This window comes from Numenius arquata, chromosome 12 (assembly GCF_964106895.1).
Source record: "Numenius arquata chromosome 12, bNumArq3.hap1.1, whole genome shotgun sequence".
NCBI classification, from domain to species: Eukaryota; Metazoa; Chordata; class Aves; order Charadriiformes; family Scolopacidae; genus Numenius; species Numenius arquata.
Genome location: NC_133587.1, coordinates 8,814,629 through 8,836,986, shown reverse-complemented (window position 1 = coordinate 8,836,986; position 22,358 = coordinate 8,814,629). Strand labels below are relative to the sequence as shown.

General features: G+C 40.0%; 2 protein-coding genes across 2 annotated transcripts in view; one reads left to right on the top strand and one right to left on the bottom strand.

Moving 5' to 3' along the window:
* Positions 1-6,068, bottom strand: part of LOC141471169 (uncharacterized) — a 148,227-nt gene extending 142,159 nt beyond the window's left edge. The window contains exon 1 of the mRNA XM_074157588.1: positions 5,603-6,068. Coding sequence (XP_074013689.1) covers positions 5,603-6,068 — 466 coding nt within the window. The remainder of the gene's footprint in view (positions 1-5,602) is intronic.
* The window catches only part of PTPN1 (protein tyrosine phosphatase non-receptor type 1), a 42,306-nt gene continuing 25,879 nt past the window's right edge, over positions 5,932-22,358 (top strand). Inside the window, exon 1 of the mRNA XM_074157155.1 lies at positions 5,932-6,129. Within this exon, the coding sequence (XP_074013256.1) occupies positions 6,067-6,129 (63 nt within the window). The 5' untranslated portion in view covers positions 5,932-6,066. The remainder of the gene's footprint in view (positions 6,130-22,358) is intronic.

The following is a 22,358-nucleotide window of genomic DNA, read 5'->3' as shown; positions in this document are numbered from 1 at the left end:
TCTCGCTTCTCGGGAAATCGGCGTTGCTTTTAAACCCAGTTTTGATCTTTAATGTGCGATCACAAATATACTTTTTTCTATTTGCATCTCCTTTTCATCACTATTACTCATCCTCATTTTCCACTCTGCAGCTTCTTTTGTTCCTGACCCAGCGGAATTCCTATGTCGGGTTGGTCCCAACCATCCTGTAAAACTGCCCAGTTCCTGTAAAGCTCCCCATGAGGCCACCTCTACACACCAACTAAAGTGAAACCAAGCCCTGATGGCTGCAACTGTTCTCTAGCTGATTAGGCAACAAAGGGTCTAGCAAACCAGGGCACTTCCATGCTGGCCCCCTTTCCCAGCCACCCATGAAGATGCTGAGTCTCTGTGTAGGATTGGGCATCTGATGCGTGTGAACCCACACACCATTATTCTCCATAGCTGTGCTCTTCTTCCATGAAGTCTTTGTTTTGCTCCAGTCCCTTCATCATCTTCATAGTCCTCTGCTGGACTTTCTCCAGTAGTTCCTTGTCTTTCTTGAACTGGGGAGCCCAGAATTGGACGCAGTACCCCAGATGTGGCCTCACCAGGGCAGAGCAGAGGGGGAGGGAGTTTGTTCTTTTATCTTGGCATAGTGAGACAGGCATCAGGAAAGCCAGATACAAGGAAATGATCCCTTTGATTTGAGAAGGATAGAGAATATTCAGGGTTACAAGCCAGACTGAAGCTCAACACTCTGATTCTACCACTGTCCACGTCACAATAGCCAAGTCATTTCATTTCATCTTCTCTAATAAATTGCGAATGGTTTCTGACACCAGCATCCTATTACAGTGTCCCTGTGCAGTGCCCAGTACAATATCAATCCTTTCCTAAATTACAAGGTCCCTTAGGTCACCAAAACTTTGAGTCTAAAATTCTCTACCTGAACTCTCAGCATGCACAAAATCCCCTAAGTTTTGACACAATTGCATAAATCAGCATTTCTCTTTAGTCTAAGGCCCCAGCTCACAAATAGGTTCTCTACATCTACATTCCTTGAGAAACCTGGTCCTGAAGACATACTCAAAGCACCAGACAACCACATTCTGAAAATAAAGAAAGAAGCTGTGGATGGGAATCACCTTCCAACTAATACCTTAGCGGTTAGATCTCTTACTGCACTGGGATGTGGCAGATCTGTGTTCAACTCTTGCCTCTGCCTGAGGGAAACACATCCTTTACATCTCAGCAGTGCCCTAACCATGAGGTCACTGAGTCTGGTGTGGAGATCTTCCAGCCTCCCTTACATATATGAAACTGTTTTGTACAGACATGCACCATCAACAGGACCAGAATCTGACTGTCCTTTCTGATGAGTTGCCTAAGACTTGGGCTATAGTAATTTTGTCCTTAACTCACAGCTCATTACATTTTTTCTCTTTCTATAAAAAAAGCAATCTGGTTTGTGCATCTGGCTTTTGAAGGCGGCTCAGATCTGTGAATTTGGAGATACATACTTTCCTGAACCCTTGACTTAGACGCCGAAGCCTCTCAGAAATATATGAACTAAAATATTTAATAGCTTGCTATTTCTGCTATTTTCTATTGTAGTCTCTCATCCTGAGTCTCCACTAAGCATGCTATCTTTTTTAAGTTCTGTTCTGAACTGCTTACCTTTTCAGGGAGCTTTAGTTAGATAAGCCTGAGTATTAATTTATGTACATAACCTTAGTATTAAAAAATTACAAGCTAATGTACATTTTTACCACAGAATTCATACCAAGTTAGAATATACCGGGCTTGATCGTGATCTTGTATACAGTAATATAAATCAAGAATAATTTTATCACAATGAAACTGATGCTAACATCAGAACAAAATCAGAAACATAACAGTCTATTTACACCATATGACAATGTCCAATCACACTGGATTTTGCTCATGAACTTACATGTACTTCAAAGCACCCAAGTATAACATCTGAACTGTTAGAGCCTCGTGTGATGATGTAATATTAGTGAGAGGAAAATCAAGACAGAACTGAACTTTCCACAGTAACTATACCTAACTACAACAAAAGAGAAAACCAGAACAAGGAATGGCTAAAACATAACACCAAAAGGACATACTAGAGGATCCAAGTCTAGACTCTGTATCACACAAAATTATATTTCTGCTAAATAGAGATACAAATATGTACAGTGCAATAGCATTAAGTGTGTTGAATGTAAATTACAAGCTTCCCAACTGTACACTGGAGATGCAGCCTGCTAGAACTGGCTTAATGTAACTATCAAGTTGCATTAAAAAATCAAACATTGAAGGAACAACATGAATCATATTTGCAGACACTTTAATAGAGATTTATGACATTGGCTCTTTTAAACTAGGTCATCTCAAAATGCTGAATATTGTCAGCAGAAAAGCAAATTAAATACTTTAACATGATTAGACCGAATAAGTCATTTTATGGGTTTCAAATGAATTAAAAATAATAGAGTTAGTTTCATTGTTCTGCTAATGTTCATTTTTAAACACAAGGCCAGGTTGTTTCACATTGTTTTGTGGGTAGCTAGAGTCTAGTGTATATTAGGGGACAAATAAAAATTCCTACACACCCCTACAACTGCTTCAAAGAAAAAGGTGGGGGGCTCTCCCCTGCTCTGCGAGAGGAATTCCAGAATTCTTACCTTCAGAATGCACTTGATGGCCTATGTGCCCTTTACATTGCTGTAGCACCACAAGATGCCAAAGAGATGAAGCTTATTATTTGACATAAAGTAGTATCTAACTGCACATTATAAGGATCTCAGTTTTTTAGCTATGTATGTCATTGCATGTACTATTGCTGAAATTGTATGGAAAAACAAAGCCAAAAGAATTCAATAGCTTATACAGCAATCAGCTGTGCTTTTCTGAAATAGGAGTAACAATATGTACTGTTGCTGTAAATTGTTTACTTCTTTTATATATGCATATACAGATAAAAGCAAATATTTATAATGTACTCTATCCACTCCAAAATTTCCAGTTATTTAATAAAATCATTCATTGAACCAGACTGACACATTTTAAATGTTACTGGCCTCACATATTTCAACTGTCATATACAGAGACTTATGAAGAAATGTAAGATATACTGGCAATTTTTATAATCTCTTCTTTTCTTGGTTACTCTGAAACCTTCAGCTGAATAGCAATTTGTTCAGGGCAATATATGAGTTTTTTGTCATTCAAGGCAATTATTTCTGTGACAACAGTACATACTTAGCAGAATATATTGCTGATGAATCATTGACTGAAGAACTTGTACTGATTTTATTTATTGTGCCCATTCAGTTGACATAAGCATAAAAGAGTGCATGCTATCTTCCTTTATAAAATGCTCGTGCATTGCAGTAATTCAGTTGCGTTTAGCTGTAGCATCACAAGCTTTGACCTCTTCTAGGTAGGATCAGGTTTATGCCTGCATGAAAAATGACCATCCATAGGGACTGCTCTTTGGTGACATTATAAAGACTCATCTCTCTGTATGTGTTGTCGTTTCAGCTGGAACAGAATTAGCTTCTTTACTGGCAGCTGGTATGGTGCTATGTTTTGATTTTTGGGATGAGCAATACTTTGGATAGTGCCTGGTGTTTTTAGGTAGTCAAGGCCTTTTCTCCTCCTCTAACACACTGTTACGTGTGATGGAGCCCTGCTTTCCTGATGGCTGAACACCTGTCTGCCAATGGGAAGTTGTGAATGAATTCCTTGTCTTGCTTTGCTTTGCTTTGCTTTGCTTTGCTTGCATGTGTGGCTTTTTCCTCCCTTTTACTTTTCTGATTCTCTCCCCCACCCGAAATGAGAGGAGTATGTGAGCGGCTGTGTGGATCTAGCTGCCGGCTGGGGTTAAACCACGACAGTATGGAATCACTGACACACAGCAAGATTCCCCATATATGTTCATAATTCATGGCCCTGAAATAACAGGGAATGGGGAAAGCAGCAGAGCTGTTAAACTTGTATTTATGTCCCCATGTCCAGTAGGTTAAAAATTCACCACTGGACTCAAAATAAGGATACCAGCTCAGAGCAGCCAGATTGGGAGAGAAGATGCAGTTCCCCATCCATTGCTTTTAGAAATATGGAAGCAGCTCTCAATAGGTGGAAACCCTTTCATTCATGGGACTAATACTGCATCCGCTTAGTTCCAAAAATCAGGTCAAGAGAAAGCCCCTGCAGTAAGAAAGGCAAAAAATCTTAATACCATGTGCTAATGCCTCTATGTGATACACAGCAGCTAACCAGAGAATAATGTTTCATTGTTTACCTAGGTTGTTTATCGTATTAAGATGCTTTCCACAGCTTGTGTTTACTGTAAGTGTTACTACTAACCCTCCCCCAAAATTCTGGGTCCCTCAGCTCACATCTCCGACTAGTCCTCTCTTCTCAGAGAGCATCCATTTGCACTTAAGTAGCCTAATAAGTGAGTCTCAAACAGGGTGGCATTCCAGAGCTGAACACTGAAACGGAGCCTCTTCCAAAAACTGCACAGTACAATGATTAGGAAAAGCAATGGAAAAGCTTCGTCTCGCAGGAACAGCTAAGTGGTGCAAGGGCTGCCACTAAGCTATAAAAAACTTCGGTCTTCCATGACATTGATATATCTTGCCTGTTGAGAACTCTACCACTCCTGCTGCCTTCAACCCATGCTAGGCTTGGGGTATTTATAATCAAGTTCACTCATGAAAAATGTTGATCCTACAAACCCACTCTCACAACCTTATTTTGGGTCAGCGTTCATGCTGCAGAGACACCAGGTGCACCAAGCCTGCACCAGCCTTCAGAAGCAGTGTATGCTCTAAAAGCCTGAGGAACCGTAATCTAACAAACAGAAGTTGGCTGATATGAGGAGTAAAATTCCTTACTTTGGAAACAAAGCATGCTCTAGTTTATACATGGGATAACTACGTCCATATGTTTGGAACGTCTGCTCTTGAAGCTCAGGAAGAAAGACGTTGGCTCTCTAATATAATATGTACGCTAGAACTTCATTTGGCATTGCCTTATGGGAAGGGCGGGAGAGATGACAAATGTTTACCTCCTGGGATAGGACTATAACACCTTGATAGCAACGGCCATTTCAGAGTATTAATCCAAGAGCCGAGGACAGATGATCCAACTCCATTTAGAGCTTGTCACACCACACTTTCCTTTAAATCTAAGGGTATGGGACAACCGACAGAAATACATTTCATTCCACAGACTGTGTATGAGAGAAAAATAAACTCTCCATCTTCTGACTACAGCCAGAGAGAACACAGTTGTCCTGCCCATCTCTGAAGTGAGCACATGCTCATACATCCAAGCACCCTGCACTGCCAGATTGGGTCACTGCTGCCAGACCACCATGACAGACACATGAGAATTTTTAAAAGTTTTTGACCCTCTCACTATAGACGAAGTACTTGAAAACATGCTTCAGGCACTCCCTCACGGCTCAGAGACCAGAAGACGCCGGCCTGGAGCCCGAAAGGCTATACCCAATGGCTCCGTCTGCTCTTTCCCCAGCCAGACCCCGTTGCCGAGCACAAGCCGGGACCCCCCGCTGCCACCTCCAACCTGCGGCCCCTCAGCCCTGACGAGGCCGCCCTACCTGTCAGTGCGGCCCCGGGGCGGGACGGCCGGGCTGGCGGCGCGGGCTCTGAGGGGGAGGAGGCACCCCAGCCCGCCCCAGCCCCAACTCTCTGCCGGGCTGTGGCCTCAGGGGGCCGAGGGGACGGCAGCACTCCGGGTAGGGGAGGAAGGCGCTGCCTCCCCTGCCGGAGGCGGGCGGGCCCCTCACAGCCCCACCACAGGGCGCTCGCGCCCGCAGCGACCGTTAACCGACCGTTGGCGCCGCGCGGCACCCGAGCGCCCCCTCCTCCCGCCGCCCCGCAGGCCCCCGCGGGCCGCCCCGGACGTCGCGTCGCCGGGGCGGGCTGCGTAGTTCCGGCGGGGAGAAGGGAGGGGTGACAGGCAGAGCGGGCGGCCTCGGGAGCGGCTGGAGCCGGAGCTGCCGGAGCGGCGGGCGGTGAGAGGCGCTGGGGGGGCGGCCAGGCCTGGCGCGGCGTCCCCACCATGGAGATCGAGAAGGAGTTCCACCGGTTCGACCAGGCCGCCAGCTGGGCCGACATCTACCAGGTGAGGGGCGGCCGGCCGGCCCGGCTCTGCCCCCAGTCCCGGCGCTGAGGGGGGGAGCGCCCCTTCCCTCAGCCTCTCTGCTGCCGCCTGCTTCTGCCCCCACCCCTGCGGCGTGCTGAGGGCCCTGCGGGGGCAGCGCTGCCCTCCGCCTCCCCGCACCCTGCCTCGGAGCTTTCCCTTCCCCGCTTCCCTCCCGCAGCAAGCCGCGGGCTGGCCCGCCGCCTTGCTCTGCCCTCCTTCCCCTTTCGCTGAGGGGGCAAAGAGAGGCCCCGCTCTTCTCCCCTCCACGAGGGAGCGCCTTTTCCCCTCGGGGCAAAGCCCCTCACCTTCTCCTCAGGACTCGCGTGGGCTGTGCCACGGCGGGGCGGGGGCCTCCTGCTGCCTCCCGGGCCTCGGCGGGTCTGCCCGGGGCGGGAGCGGGGCAGCAGCCCCGCAGCGAGCCTTGAGGGGGGGGCGGCTCCTCCGCCGGATCCCTCGGCCACCCTCAGCTTCTCGCCCTGGGTTCCGCCTGGAGCTAAGCATAGACATAAATTCTCAGTAACCTTTTAAAACTGCCCCCTTCCTAACCTTGAGGGAGTAAATCTAAGTATCGTATTCGTCTTTTTTTTTTTTTTTTAAACAGAAAAACAGTGATGGGCAGCATTGCATGCACCTAGCTTTTCAGCCACTTTAATAATAGAACAGAGCCTGAAAACAGCTTGTTAGTAATACTTGTGCAGTTATCTGGTACTATTTTTCATTATTTCGTTTATTACACTTATATTCTTAATGACATTTAAAAAAAGCTGGTGTGGCAAATGAGAAAGCTTGTAAGAATATGTGCCGACTGGATCCAGCTTCATGCATACAAGCAACAGAAATTAGGGCTTTTCTCTTTAAAAAGTTCTTTACGCATTTATCCAAAATGAAGTTAAAGAGAAGATGAAGTACGTGAATGGTTGGGCAGGTGTGTTCAGTCAGATCAGGCAGCATTACTGTAAAATCCATTTGAATGTTTAAGCTGGTATGTTGCACCTACTAATGTTTTAAATTTATATTTGCAGTATAGAAGTTAAGATTTGTTTCCCTTTCACTATGAATTTCTCTGGCAGTACACATTTAAAAGAAGGAGTGGAGTTTTATAAAAGTGAAATAAATGAACTCCAGTTTCAGAATCACAGCAGGCAAATTGTAAAAGTAGTACCTTGCAGGAGGAACATCTCCAATAGTTTGGCAATTAGAGAATAAGCATGAAATTTTCAGTGTGCTTTTCAGAAGGTCCATTTTTTGTTAAGAGTATTTCATTTCCTGCAGAGTTTCAGTGCTTGGTAACTGTATCAGTTGAAAGTCATGTGCATATATGTATGACGTTATGTTTTTGCTAAACTGTTCAGGGCAATTTGGTGTGTTGGAGGTCTAGAGCTCAGGAAATTATTTTGAGTAATATAGCTCTGTAATGGAGGTAGTATATTTCTATGGGTACAATTTAATTACAGAAGTGAAATGTATAAGGAGAATGAGGGACTGGCATATTTTCAATGTGGGGTCAGCATTCAGTGATATTTTTGTCCTACTTTCTTTGAATGCTGTGACTCAGTAGGCTGCTCAGACTATAGCACAGCACGAGGTTTGATTGAGGACTAAAATTCCACTCAAAAAAAAAAAAGAAAAAGACTAAAGTGATTCTTTGATTTGCATCCAACTATTGACAAACGTGAGAGGTGGGGTTTTTACTTGTTGGGTTTTTTTTCCTAAGATTGATTAGTAAGTATGTGCATCGATGTCGTGTAACTCAGTTTCTCAACTGCATCCTGCTTTTAAATGTCAGCTGTTGAAAATGACATCTTGGCAGATCATGTACATCTGGAAGAACAATGTACTTCACTATAATCTATACTTTTGATGTCTGGCCTGTGACATTAACAGTGCAGTTTTCCTACAAATACCAATCTTTGCCTGAAGAATGGAGTAAGTAGAATAGCGTATGTTATTGGTGCAGAAGAAAGTCTTCCCCCAAGTTAATTTTACCGTAGGCATCTATTAGCAGTTACAATCATAACACCTAGATAAAATCCAAAAGTGTTCACCAGTATTCCAAGTGAAGCATAATGCAATTTACTAACAGGCACTTCCTCTTGTTTCTTGGGTAAATCTATTATCTAGAGATACAGAACTGCACGGCATCTAGGGGAGGAATTATGAATACAACAGGAAGTTGAAGCTAATTCGAAGAATGGCTACAAGGAGACTTGTCTGGGTGCCATGTGACTTTGAAGGATTAAAATTGTCCAAGCTTCTTTTTTTTGGACGAAGGGAAGCAGTGTTCAGCTATGATAATAGTAGAGTTGTGAAAGAATAAAATTTAGATTATTTTTTTAAAGTGTAAATAATCACAGGATGGAGACCAAAACATTTCAAAATGAAGACCTTATGTAGGTGATTTTGTGAGAATCATGTCTTGGGCACTGCATGTGTAGTGGAAATGTTCTGTACAGTAGCTTGTCAAAACAGGGTGAACCCTGATGAAGTTCTCTGTGTTTTGTTGTTTCTGTTGGTTTTGGTTTCGTTTGTTTTTTTTTTTCCAAATACGCAGTACAGTCCCTTTCATCTAGGTTTACTTGCTACAACTATGAGCCATGAGATCCTGTAAAGGTTGTTCAGAGACCCAGTAGATAAAATGGACTCGTCTGGTTCTGGCAATTGCTTGCATTGTAGAGAAACATACTTAGAAGATAACTAATAAAATGAGACCTGATCTAAGCATAAGAAATGCCCATTCAAATTAAAGTCCTTTTCAATAAAACAGTAAGTTAAAGGAAAATGGACAGCAGATTAAATGTGAACTTTGCAATGTGATACTGTGGTTAAGGTATACAGCAGAAAAGAAATGCTTCGGGGTAAGTGAATGATATGCACCCTGCATAAATATTGTTAGAAGAATCGATAGGAATGAAAAGCATTCGCTCTGGAGATGTCACAACAAAAAAGCAATAGCCCAAAGCTAGGAAAAGCACAGTTTAGGCTTGCTGTTAGAGCAGGGGAGAAAAAGATACAGATATTTGTCCGGAATATAAAAGGAACATTAAATTTTCACGTGCTCACAGTCAGTGCAATATCAGATTTTCATAGTAATTTTCTATGCAGAAGTCTTTCAGAATTTTGGGAGGCATTTTAGTTTCTAACTTCTTAGACATGGTGATGGACTGAGATACTATCTTAAAAACACAACCCTCAAATACAGGTAGAGTTGCTTCTTGTGTTTATATAAACGAGATGTTGACTTAAGTATGTTGGCTAATGATATTAACTTTGATGTGCTTATCAGTAACAGTGAAGATACCTCTGAGTTATTTACTGATCTACCATTCAGCTGGGGATCCCATACGATATGGGTGGAGGCAGAGCTGACACTTGGTTTTACAGAAGCATCTATGGGGACAGCTCATACAGAGTTTTCTGTGTGAAGGTAGCAAAATTGGACTAAAATGTTTTCTAATTTTTGTAGTCAGTAGAATATAAAATAAGAAAAAAATGGATATGGTCTAGATTTTTAAATATGTTTGGAAGTGAGTATACTGAAAACAGCACTACCAATACTGCCGTGTGTGCTCTGGAAAGTGTAGTTACTGTTTGCTTTGAGGCCTGTAAGAGACACATAACTGTTCTCGGTTTCTTTATTAATTTTTGAGGGTACTTTAAAAGTATTAAATGTTACTTTTTTTTTTTTTTCCCAAGCCTCTGTAAGCTAAACTAAAATACTACAAATTATGAAAGTTAATAAGCTTTACCTAGATTATGGGAGGAGGATAGAAACTATTGTGGACATTTTGGATATCTCTCTGTCAAGAGAGAAAAGGCATGGAAAGTTTCTTATCTGTTCACTGTCTGGAAGAACATTTGTGGAACATGTAGATAGATTTTAATGTTGAAAGTAAACTGTGAAATGGTTGACCCTGTAGACATAATAGTGTGGTTGTGTTGTGTATTTAAAGTAAATGAACAGGAAGTTCTACTAGTGTTTTTGGTTTATAAGCTGCAGTGAGAGTTCAGACTTTGTGCTGCTGCAGTCTCTAAGGATTTGGCTTACTCTTTAACTCTGGTGCTAAAAAACCTTTTAACTTTGTTACAGCAGATAAATTGTGGCATGAGCATGACTTATTATGAATGCATCTTTGTGTTTTATTCTGCCAGTTCTTGCTACTTGAAAATACAGGTCTCTGCATGCATGCCTCGCCACTTCTTAATTCATGCTGTGTTGATTCATTTGAGGCTTAGCTTAATTGGCTCTGGTTATGGAAAGCTAGTTTAGCACTGATACTTGCAGGGAGTCACTTTTTTCCTTCAACAACAGCTAAAGATATTTCATGTTTTTCAGTGCTATACAGCCACAGAATCCTGATACCAGTGCGGGAGAGGCTAATGATAAGTAGCGAAGTCTCTGTGGCTTGTGAAGTCAATATCCTCTCTGTGAAAACCAGTTTACTTTCAATTGCAAGTGATAGTATGTTTTGTGCTATTGAGACTGTTTCAGAGCACTCTGCTGCATTGGTTAGTTATGCTACTAACTTTCAGATCGAGACCAATTGTGTCTACTGACGGCAAATATGAGATTGTGCAAGTCTCATTGTATAGAGCTACTGAGTGACTTAGTTTTGCTTGTTTTTCAGAGTTTAAAATCTAAGTACTTGAATACGAATCTTCTATGATACCATTGCTGTAAGTAGAACGTTGAAAAAGGGAGTCTGTTATGGCTTACTGCTAAGGGGATACCATTTGGTAAAAATCTAGAAATTATACAACTTGTGGACAGTACTACACCTGCTTCTGAGCACCTTCGGAAGGTTTTTGTGGGTTTAGTGTGTTCTTCCACGTTACTTGTTCCTCTTTCTTTCTCTGTCTGCTGTAGGGGTACCCATATAGAAGGAAAATGACAGTTAAGGAGAATGCAGTGTTGGCCATATGCCAAATGATGTTAAATTCAAATAGAAATAGCCCTTGCAAGCAGAGAATAAAATGTGGTAGAGGTAGACCAAGTATTTTTGAAACTAAAATAACTTTCTAAATATTCTTGGTAGGTCTGAATTAACGATTCATCCTATAGTTAACTAAACATTAAAATGAAATCTTTTCTTGCAATACTTGTTTTGTAAATGGACTTTCTCCAAGGGATCTCTTCAGCTGAGACTTTCTAAGCTGTGGTTTACACTGAAATATCACTGCTACTTTCTTGTAAACATACGAATTCTAAGGGTTTACATCAGTGTCACTGGCGTGACTTAATCTATTTGGATTGTGAGTTTAGCCACATTAAATATCTGAGGATACTAACTGACTCCTTAAAATTAAGAATTCATGTATCATTCAAAGTGGACATCTTTTAATTAAAAGAAAATGGAGGAGGAAAGAGTTTACAAAAAAAAAAAGAAAAGAAAAGAAAAAATTTATAAAAAGGGGTAAAGGCTTGAAGTCATGCTATCTCTTGTACTCCAGTGCATGTGAGAATTAGGTGGGTTGTTTCAGTCACCAGATAATGCCACTGAATTTGTTTTCCCGTAGCCGAATAAACTAGTTTTTTCTTTCTCCTCATATGCAAAATGAGATTTATATTCAGTAGAGCGTAGGATTTCATAGTAAATTTTATTTAATTCTGCTTGTTTCTGTAATACTAATTTGGAAAAAGGTTAGCATAAACTGAGATATGAGACAAACGTTAGAAGATTGCCTAAGTTTTTGTATCATCTTCAGCGCTGATGTGAAGTGCTGTCAGTGTTCAGACATTTTACAGAATCAGATAAATTTAAATCTTTGTTATTTTAAAGATAGTAGACTAGACTAGAACTATTAGACTAGAATGCTTGCATCTGCACCTCTCCAAAAGTGTGTGCAGCATCACTGTCAGAGCAAAGCAGCCCTAGTGGATGTGTGCATTTCTTCCTAAAAGAAATGAGTTTATGAAAATGTAGAAACAGATTCTCTGCAATGTTCAGAATTAATAATATAAACTTGATCTGATCTGTAAGCTTTGATGTTTACAGCACTTACCATTGAGATTTATTTTTTTTTTAGTCATTGGTCAACTTGTTTCGTGTTGATTTGCACAAGAAACATTTTTTTGTTTATCTTTCTGGTGCCAGTAGACATGCCCTTGCTGGTTTGGCTGGGAGAGGCACTATGATACAGCATCAGAATGCCTTTGTGTGTTCACTTTGTAGATCATGTAGTACAAATGCCAATTCATTTTCTACCAAACCCTGTGAATTTAGATGTGCTTTTTCTCTCGCCCACGCAAAACACAGCTAAGATTCAACATCTTGCCTGTCATATTATACTAAGAAAAAGTGATAAAAGTGATTCTTGGAAATTCATGTGATTCTGCTAATAGTGATAGCTGATCTACTTTCAAACTGGGGTAGTGCTTTCTACGTTTAAGAAAAAAAGGTTCATAGAACACCAATGAAAAATCTGATGTCCTTGTTGGGAAGGAAAATGAGCTAGCTTAGTATGAAACTTCTGGAAAGGTTTTTAATTTTATTTATTTATTTATTTATTTCTAATTCTGTAGGTTCTGTTTCCATATGCTTTCACCTTGCACAATACTTTATCTTAGAATATGGACTGATAAACACATTTCCAGAAGTTATTGGTTTTGCATTTGTAACTAGTAGACTAGCGAGTTGGTAAAGGGCAACTACTTGTGGAAGCAGCATAAATACAGCCAGCTTACTTGAGAGATCTGTGTTTTTAACCATGGTAGCTACACTCCCAGTATTTTTTCAACTCAAAATATTTATCATCAACACTAAGTCAGATGTGATTCCTTCCAAATTGTGTGTGTGTTTTGGTTTTTGGTTTTGTTTTTTTTTTTAGTGGCTTTTGTTTTTAACATATACTTTCTTGCTGTCCCCTACCTGTCCTTGTTGGTATGATAAAATATACTATGCTTTTAAGCAGAATTTTTTTGGTATTGCTGATACTGAACATGTACCTTATTTAGTTGCTGATTTGTTAACCTCTGGAATGAAAAAATATTTGGACAATCCTGCTTCTTAGTTGAGCATATCTTTCATGAAAGAAAGCAGAGACATGAAAGTAAGGTAAAAAAACCTTTCTGCTGAATCCAGCATTAATCTCATGTTAGATTTGCTTAAGTAGGATACTGATACATCAGGGCCTGTTTCAGAGGCCCGTTTGCATTGCTAGGGACTGAAACTAGAGTTCTGCTTTGTATATAGGACATTTAGTTTCCTTCTGTATTAGGGTCCATACCTTTAAGTAGTTTCATAGCTGTCTCAGCTCTTGGTTGTTGTGGGTGCTCTGGGAACATGTGGTCCAAGGGGTAAAAAGTCAGCTTCGGTGCCGAGGAAGATTTACTTGTCCCACCAACTGTTAAGAGATTGTTGAATCAGGATCGAATTGTGTGGTACAGTCTTTTTCCTATACTTAGAGGAAGGTTAAAACAGTTTCTACATAAGTAGAAATAGGAAATAAAGCAACAGCAAAGCAAGTTTTGCATTCTGTCTGTATATGCAATTATAGAAAACCTTCCATACTGTACCAGTGGTGAGTGTGGAGCTATGCGGATCTTGCTGCAGGCAGAAAGGAAACTCTCCGCTCTAGGAAGAAAGCTCGCTATGCTTTTTGGACTAAAATAATAACTTGTTAAAAATGCTACTAAATAGCAGTATTTTGAACATAAAGTAACTGTTCTGTTTGTGATCTTTCAGGTGCTTTTTCTTGTATCTCAAGTTCCCAGAATTTTATGCTGCTTCTGTGAAGTGCTTGATTCATCAAGTACTTGGTTCTGTGAGCTGTTCTACAAAAGACACTCTGTTTCTCGGATTCTTTATATTTATTTGGAACAAGAACAAGTGGTCTACACATAAAGAGGAATGTTCTCATAACCTTCTTCCCTTCTGCACATTTGAATGAGAATTGCTTGTTTATATCATTTCTAATCCCACAGTAACAGGTTACAGTAGCATAAATAGTGTGACCTTTTAATGTGATCACAGGAAGTAAAATGTTAAATCTATTTTAAAAATGCATTTTTGACTAAGGAAGGGTATGCTTCCTTTTTCTGACAGGAAAAATAACCCATACTGGTTCAGAAGATCTCGATTCCATTATACTGTGTAGGGCCTGTTTTTTCCACTCTTCTGTACTTGAAGGAGGACTAAAACTCTGCCATCCTTGTGTAGAATTGTACGCCCTTGCTCTGTGTTGCACAGGCATAAATGACTAAAGATGGGGGCTGCTGGAAAAACAGAACTCAGACAAGAGCAAGAGGTTTTAGTAAGAGGAACTTCTTTGGGAAAGGAGAGGGTGGGTCATTGGAGCAAGAACTGGAAAAATACTGCATAGCTTATTAAACAGCCAAAATACATATACACACATTTTAGAAATTTTCTGAATATTTCCAGAAATGGAAGAAAAATGGGGAGAGTTTTAAGCAGTAAATGATGGGGGTGGGGCCAGCTACCCAACTGTGGGGGAAAAAAAAAAAAGTTTTTGTGTATTCCCTTTACAGTTTAATTAAATTGGAAAGCAACGTTGTCACTTGTCTCTCAGACTTCTGGCAATGGAGAATTTTCGCATTAAATCGCAGTTGCTACCTAGAACTGCGCAGTGCCCAGCAGTGTCTGTAGGGTGACATGAACAAGAATCTTGTTTAAACTTGTACAATGTTTTCATTCCCGGTATTGATACCTTCTCAGAATTGGCCTGAAGTGTTTCATGACCAGAGCAGATCTGCCCTTGTACTGTTTCAAAACCAGTATAGTAAATATGTGGAGGACAACCTGTGTTGCGAACCAACAAACCCATCCTTTTTATCCTTGCCTGTTGCAACATTAGCTGTGGTTGAACTGGTAGTGTACTGAAAAGTGCAATATTGAGTTGGGAGGGTTGGTTGGTTGACTTGCCTGTGAGCAGTGTTACATAGATGGCTCATTAGTAATTTCCCTTTAGGTAGCAATTGCTTTCAGTTCTTCTACAATACTCACTCTGAAAACTGACAGCTATTAACAGACAGCTAAACTATGAAAGCGCGCGTGGCAGTCTGGCTGTGGCTGGGAGCGGCAGCAGGGGCATAGGTAGGTGGTGAGCGTGGGTGGTTTGGGCTTGGGGAAAGGCAGGGTCTAAGCAGCCTGACGTTCCAAACCCTGGGGTGGTCAGCTGGCCTTTCTGGAGGCGGGCTCAGAAATAGGGCCTTTTTGGGGGGATACCCCTGGGTTCTGGAGCTTGTTTGTTCTGTGTCCATCAGACTCGTCTTGTTTTCAGTAGAGGTGAAAGACTGGAACAGGAGGTTGAAAATATGTAAAATCTTTACAGCTGCTAAGTTACTGGATTTACTAGCAGACATGGGAGCATTAGTGGAGAGGTCTAATCTTACAAGTCTTTTTAAAGCTTGTCAAGAAGCAGGCAGAGCAGAAAGACTTCATGGAAATTACTGACTTATGCCTTATTTGCCATTGATTCCTTGTTTATAACTTGTGTAGAGCTTACCATTCAGAACCTTCGTTAGAAGCCAGTCTGTTATGCTGGGCTTTACTTGACTGCTTTATATAGTCCAGTCTGCGGGCTACTTTTCTGTCACTGACTGACAGCAGGAAATTCCTTGTTTACTGTGGTATCTGTTAAGTTCTCTAGTACATGAAGTGGGGGTTTTGGGTGGTTAAACTCTTATGTGCTTATTATCTTTTTAAGAGTAGCTAAATAAGTTAATATTTCTACCTAGTTAGGAGCAAGCTCTCAAGCATTTGTTGTTTTCATGTAGTAATGTGTATATCTTTAGGGTTCTTTTGTACTGAAGTCTTTGCTAGCAGTATGTTCTCCATATAAAACTATCTCTCTACACGCAAAATTCTATCTTGGAATACTACTTGGGAAAAATAATCCAGTCTTCTAGTAAAAATGCTTTGCCATCAGCACTGTTTCTGTAAGAAGAGGCACTTGCGTGTGATTCCAATAGTCAATAACGTTTATTTGTGAATCAGTGCTCAGAAACCTTCAGTGTAATGGTCTTTTGGAGAGCAGAGGAATGGAAAAAGATGCGATAGGGGTGAAGGTTTTTTTTTAAAGACATTGAGAAGTTACTGCATTTTATACATGGTGATTTTTGTTTTATTTCTGTAAGTGTTCCAGATACGTGCTAAGACTGCAAATGGGGTTTTGAGATAGCCACCAAATTGTAAAGCCTGTTTAGTCAAGACTGATAACTGGCTGGGGCTGGGAGGAAGCGGAACACGATGAGCAAGAGTGTGGAGGAGCTGTGGGGTGTGGTGCCGTAGGTGCAGCGCTGGGTCTGGGCTGGGAAGAGGAGTATGGGACGTGAGAGGAGTCGTGCATTTCCAGAGAGGATGCTGCCATTGTAGAGATAGAAGTTGTGATAGCTGCTTGGCTTTGCTGAATCAATTGGTGTTCTCAGTCAATTATTTTAAACTAGCAGTATTAGTAGGTGCGTGAAGTGGCAAAACATTTTTTTATCTGATCTGATCCATGCAACTTACTTTCACTCACAAATCTGTTTCATTAGCATGGAGAGCATCAAATAGTCCTTTGAAGGCCTAGCTTGTCAAGTTTTGCAGTCTTTTTCATGTACTGGAGTGCAGAGTGATAATCTGTCCTACGTTAGGATGTCTGTGAAAGCTTATCTTGGTTATGTGATGTGCCTGTTTTAACACTGACATTTGTTTTTTAAACTCTGAGCTGCTTTCAGGTGGGGAGAAGATGACCTGCAGGGATGGAGGTGAAAGCTCTGTGACTGCAATGACAGCTAAAGCAATCTCTAGTAACGCAGGACTGGGTGTGTCAGTGTCTTAAAGTATTGCTTTGCAACTTGGAGAAATAATTAAATATAGAATAAATGTTAGCAATTAAGGTATGGCTGCTTTTGGGTTAAGGAAGGGAGGGGTTGTTTCTTTCCACAGGAAGTTCTCAGGCTTGTTGGTCACAGGTAGATTTTCTTACACATTGTCTTTTCTGAAGACATATTCACCTTTCCTGTGTGAGAACTAAATGCTAACACACACTAGAAACTATGCTTATGATAAATAAAATACAGTATTGATCTCCACTGTGACTAACAACTTAATATGCATTATTATTTGTGTATGAAGGGCAGCTAGTAAAGCAAAGTTCTCAGAAACCTACCTCAGATCTAAGTAGTTTGACTTCTCTGAATGTCAGTCTCTGTTGTCAGCATTTAAGGGTTAAGTTTCTCTTTCCAAAAAGGTATTGATTTGTTTCCCGTTTTTTTTTTTTTTTTTTTTTTTCTTCTTAGAACAGTTTACTACTATGGAAGTAGTTGCGTAAACATTCAGCTTTAAGTGCAACATCTTCTGTTAAACCTTGGTGTAGAACAGAGGTGCCCAGCCATTCTGTCCTGGAGCCATGTGAAGGCTGGACAGTCTGTTCCATCCCCGTCATCAACCTACATGCTTGTGACTTTGTCATGTGGCCTGTTCAGCCCTTACATGACCTGACAGTCAGACAGTCAGGTAAATAAGTGTTTGTGTGGGTAGGCGAGGTGGCATCGGTGTTTGACTTGCCCCCAAAACTGTATTTGGTCCGTAGATTGTGAGCTGATCATCTCAAGTCTAGAAAGCTGTAAGCTTTAATATTAAACCAGCTTAGTTGAGGTTGGTTTCCTAAACGCATATTAGACAATCGTGAGAAAACAGGAGTATCCTAATTCTTCTTTATCTAACATCTGTTTTCAGCAGTACTGTTTGTTCTCAGCAGGTTTTTGTGTGCATTGCAGTAGCTTGGCAACATGTAGGTTGCACCATTCAATGAATTCAGTATGCTTTTAATCATCACTAAAATTTTCCTTTCCAAATTTGAATATGATAAGTACAGTGTAGTAGGCATCTGTGATTATAGCAGCAACAGCCACGTTAAAGAGATCCCAACTGAAACAAGTTGTTCATGTGAATTTGTAATCCTGTGTGTTTCTTCAAATTTCAGTCCAAAAGTCTTCCTTGAAATTAGTTTAAGAAAGAATACTTGGAGCTTCTTTCTGGGAATAGTATTTAAGCAGTTGCAGCTATTTAAAGCTCCCAAATACAGATTTGGGCAGTATACTGAAAAACATAACTACTGAAGAAGCATGACTATTTGCTGCTTCTGCTGGAGGAGCAAAGCTCAAGTTTGGCCTTTCCTTGCACGTAAAGGCACGAACATGGTTTGTGCAATCCTGTTAATTGTACATTCTCTTTAAACTTGAATCTCAGTATGTTAAAAATGGTAAAAAGATTTGTTAATAGTATAATGAGTATGCTTTGGCAGAATGAATCTTTAGTTCCGTTGCCTGTGTTCTTACTAATGGCCAACAGAGTGAAGCAATTAGAACTTGCTGGAATTTGGTATTACACTCCAATTTGTAGGGAAGAAACAGAATGCAGGAGGGAAACCCGCTCACATTATGGAGCTGGTACCTGTTATAACATATGGTTCATCCTTTTGAATGAACAGGGTTTCTTGGTACTAAATAAACCTAGTAATCCCTCTCACATTTTTAACTTAAAAATTGCATCTCGAGAAAGCCAGTAAAACAACGTATGGTACAAACATCTTCAAGGAAATGAAGTTTACCACTAAATAAGATGTAGATATCTTTTTTCTTTCAAATAGGTAATGCAGAGTTCACAACTTCCTATTTAACAATTCCTGCCACTTCCTTTCTTGTGTGTTTTAGTACTTCCTCTGCATATGAGCTTATAACTTTGAGAATTTTGATAGAATTAGTAGAAAGTTGGAAATACGGCTGTTGCCTGTCCTATAGTATTCTAAATACAAAAATAATGCTGACATGGTCTGACTATATGCCACATCATAGTCATGATGTGACTTTACTCCCTTAATATTTGCAAATATATTTGAAAGTTTTATTTAGCTTTTAGACTATTGGAGTACCCAAGGTGAATGAAATAACTTATACAGGGTGACACCCTTTAGCCTTGAGAGAAAAAAACCTTGCTTTAAACCGTGACTGCAGTTGCTCAGTGTTTCAATGTAATGAATAGAGTTTAGCTGTATTAGAACTGAGTCCTTTCTTTTTCATGTTAAGTATTTACTGGTATTTTTTTGCTTGTTCTTTTAAAGGTTTAACACAGATTTTTAAGTTTTTAAGTTTCAGTAGTTTTTCATAGTTGTCTCTAGAAAACGTAGATTTAAAAATATGCTTTCACTATATACTTAAGAAATTATTCTCTTACCTTTCCTGTTTATAAAATAACTGACGTAATACATATAAACCAAAAAATCTGATGGCTTAAATATTACTTATTTTGTGAATGCCAACTTTAAACGCACTGTGATAATGCATGTTGCTCCTCATCTTTCATTCTTCATCACAGATGGACCTGTTTCTGCAGAGTAAGAATCTGGTACGTGTAGAGCCACCTATGTTTTAATTTTAAAATCTGACCATTAATTCGTATTCAAGCATGTTCAACATTGGCCTGCCACTACTTCTGCCAGGTAAAGTCAATGTTAGTGGGACAGTCAGCGTTTTGAAAGTCTCACCTATGTAATGTAATGTATTCAGAAGATGATTATGTAGCAGAAACTTGGGTTGCGTGGCCAAGATATAGTATTAAATGTACAGTTTGGCTAAAAAAGATACATTGATTTCTAATGCCTTTCTTCCATCATCTGAACAAACATGGCTCCAAAATACCAACCTCCAGGTCGCTATTTCTAAAACACAGAGGGCTCACAAAAAACCTTCATGGCAGTTCTGGTGTTTTGTGTTTGAGAAGTGTGTTCAAGTCAATCTGTTTCATGCTTTTGCTGCTGAATAGATACAGGAGCTACATGAACACTTTTGTGCATTGATTACTGAAACTAAAGTTCAGAGCTCTTTGAACAAGGAGTACATGTTCATAAGCAAGCAGCTATGAACTGGACCTTTTCTTTTCCTTTTGAGACAGGCTCTTCTGAATGCTGCAGATAGAGAGGAGATTGCCTTTACCTTATCAAATAAGAATATATGCCTTTATAAATGAAACATTACAGAAAAAATAGTGGTAAGTCTCTAAAGTCTGAATAATCTGTTGCTGTTCATTTGATATGGTAACAGTATTGTGCTGTGAAGGCTAATTTAGTAGGTTTCTGAGAGGGAAATAACCTTTGGAACTCTTATAATATGCAAACTAATTAGAGGTTACTGTGAACACAGCTGTTTCTGCCAAGCTGACTAAGCTAGGAATTCAAATTACTATTTTTAGCCAGCTTATAAAATCTCTAGTTCTCAATGGTACCCATGTTATTACTTTTATATTAATGTGTATTTATCACACTGACAAACTAGGTACAAAACTCCACATTTTTGGTGCAACCAGTCTGTTACTTTTTAAATCAAACAATGTGAATATGCAACAACAGAACACTTCAGGTGGCATCTGGGCTGTGTTACACTAAAATCATGTCTATGACTTGTATGAATTCAAACTGAAAGCTTCCTCAGAGGAAGAGGCATGAGCCCTGGAATGAAATAATTATTGTTTTCTGCCACGTTGTTTACATATAGTCTGTCTAGCAAACATATTCCTTCTTTTCTTGCCCTCCGAGAAAGCTGCCTTTCTCCATTATATAAGAATTTCTTGCATGTTGTTGTTTGCATTCAAAATACTTTTCTGTTGATCCTCGAGACAGGATCATTGTACAGATCCTGTAAAAATGACTATAAATTCTATCCTGAAATCTAAAAATCATTGCAGTTAACTGTATCTTTGCAGACTATGAAATAACTGCACTAATAAAAATTTGGGAAACAATGCTGGTGGAGGTTACTTTGCGTAGTGTTTACAGTTCTATGAGATATTGTCAAGATTACCTTCAAAATTACATTCTGAAACAGATTCTTTTTCCGAATAAGATTTATTTGGTGCTTTCTGCAAAGATTACTGGATGAACAAAAGCATTCCTCAAAATCTGTGTACTGAATAGACATACTTCATGCATAAATTTGTTGCTTTTTAAGAAAAAAAATCAGTCTAATTTTAACATAACATATGGCAAGCTGGTGTCTAAAACTGCTTTAACTGACTGTACTTTCTAAAGGCATATGTAACTAGTTTAACTTGAGATAAGAATTAAGTCTTAGAAAAACTATTTTAATTCCCATTTACTTCGGTTAACACCAATAGCTTGCTTACTCTATCCTCTCAATTACAGTAGATAAGATCTGAGTTTAGTGTTAGTCAGTGTTGGGTGTAGAAAATGATGTTTGCAAATTAGTCCTGTTTTCATAAAATCCTATTTTCGCTTTTGTTTTTCATGATGGCAAGAAACTTTCAGACCAACTCAAATCAAGAAAATAAAAACAAGGCAAACTCCAGAAATACTGATTCCTAAGTAATAATCCTTTTGTTTCTGGCTTTGTGTCATCATGGAAAATAGGTCACTGAAAATGAATCTAGAAATGATTTTGTATTTAGAAGGACTTTCTCACCAAAAACGTAAAGGAAATGTATGACTTCCAGGCCTGGCTCCCGTGGCTCCGAACGATGTCTGCTTCCAGTGACAATCCTTTTTTCTATAGCAGTAATGATCGGGTAGGGGAGCTAATCTAAAACTTTCTTCCCTTGCCTCTGGGGACCAGAGAAGACAAAAGCATTCCTACCAGAGCCTAAAAAAATTGCTCTGAGAAATAGCCTCCCTTCCGAAAGGAGAAATATATAGTTGTTCCAACACAGCTGTCAACTCAAGAGCATTACAGCGAAGTGGTTGGATTCCTAAAATGGTAGTGAGAAACATTGACTCCTAAGTTAGAAACCTAATGAGTTTGAGCATTGCGGATGAAAACTAATCTGCTTGGAGAACACAAGCAGCATCCATAATAGCAACCAAGAGGTGTCTTCTGACTGTCTTCAGTGGGTGACTTCCTTAACTGGTGCCTTTACACTCCTCTTGAGGGAGGGCACAACTGGCTATTTGGAAGAGATAGGGTAGATCAAAATCGCTAGTCTAGCGTAAAGGCCCCTCCCTTTCTCATTGAAACCCTTTGATGATTTAGTAGTCCAAGTTGACATAAATGTTTATTTTGGAATGTAAGGCCAGCAACAACAACAAACCTGATATTAGGGCATTCAAAGGACAATAGCAGTGAGTGTTGTGAAACAAATGTATGATATTTTCCTTTGTAAGACGTAGAAGGGTATTTTCGTAGCTTTAAGTCTGTGATGAACTTGCAAAGGATTATGTGTGTGCGTATTCTTACATACAGCCTGTCTTTTCCCTTTGCA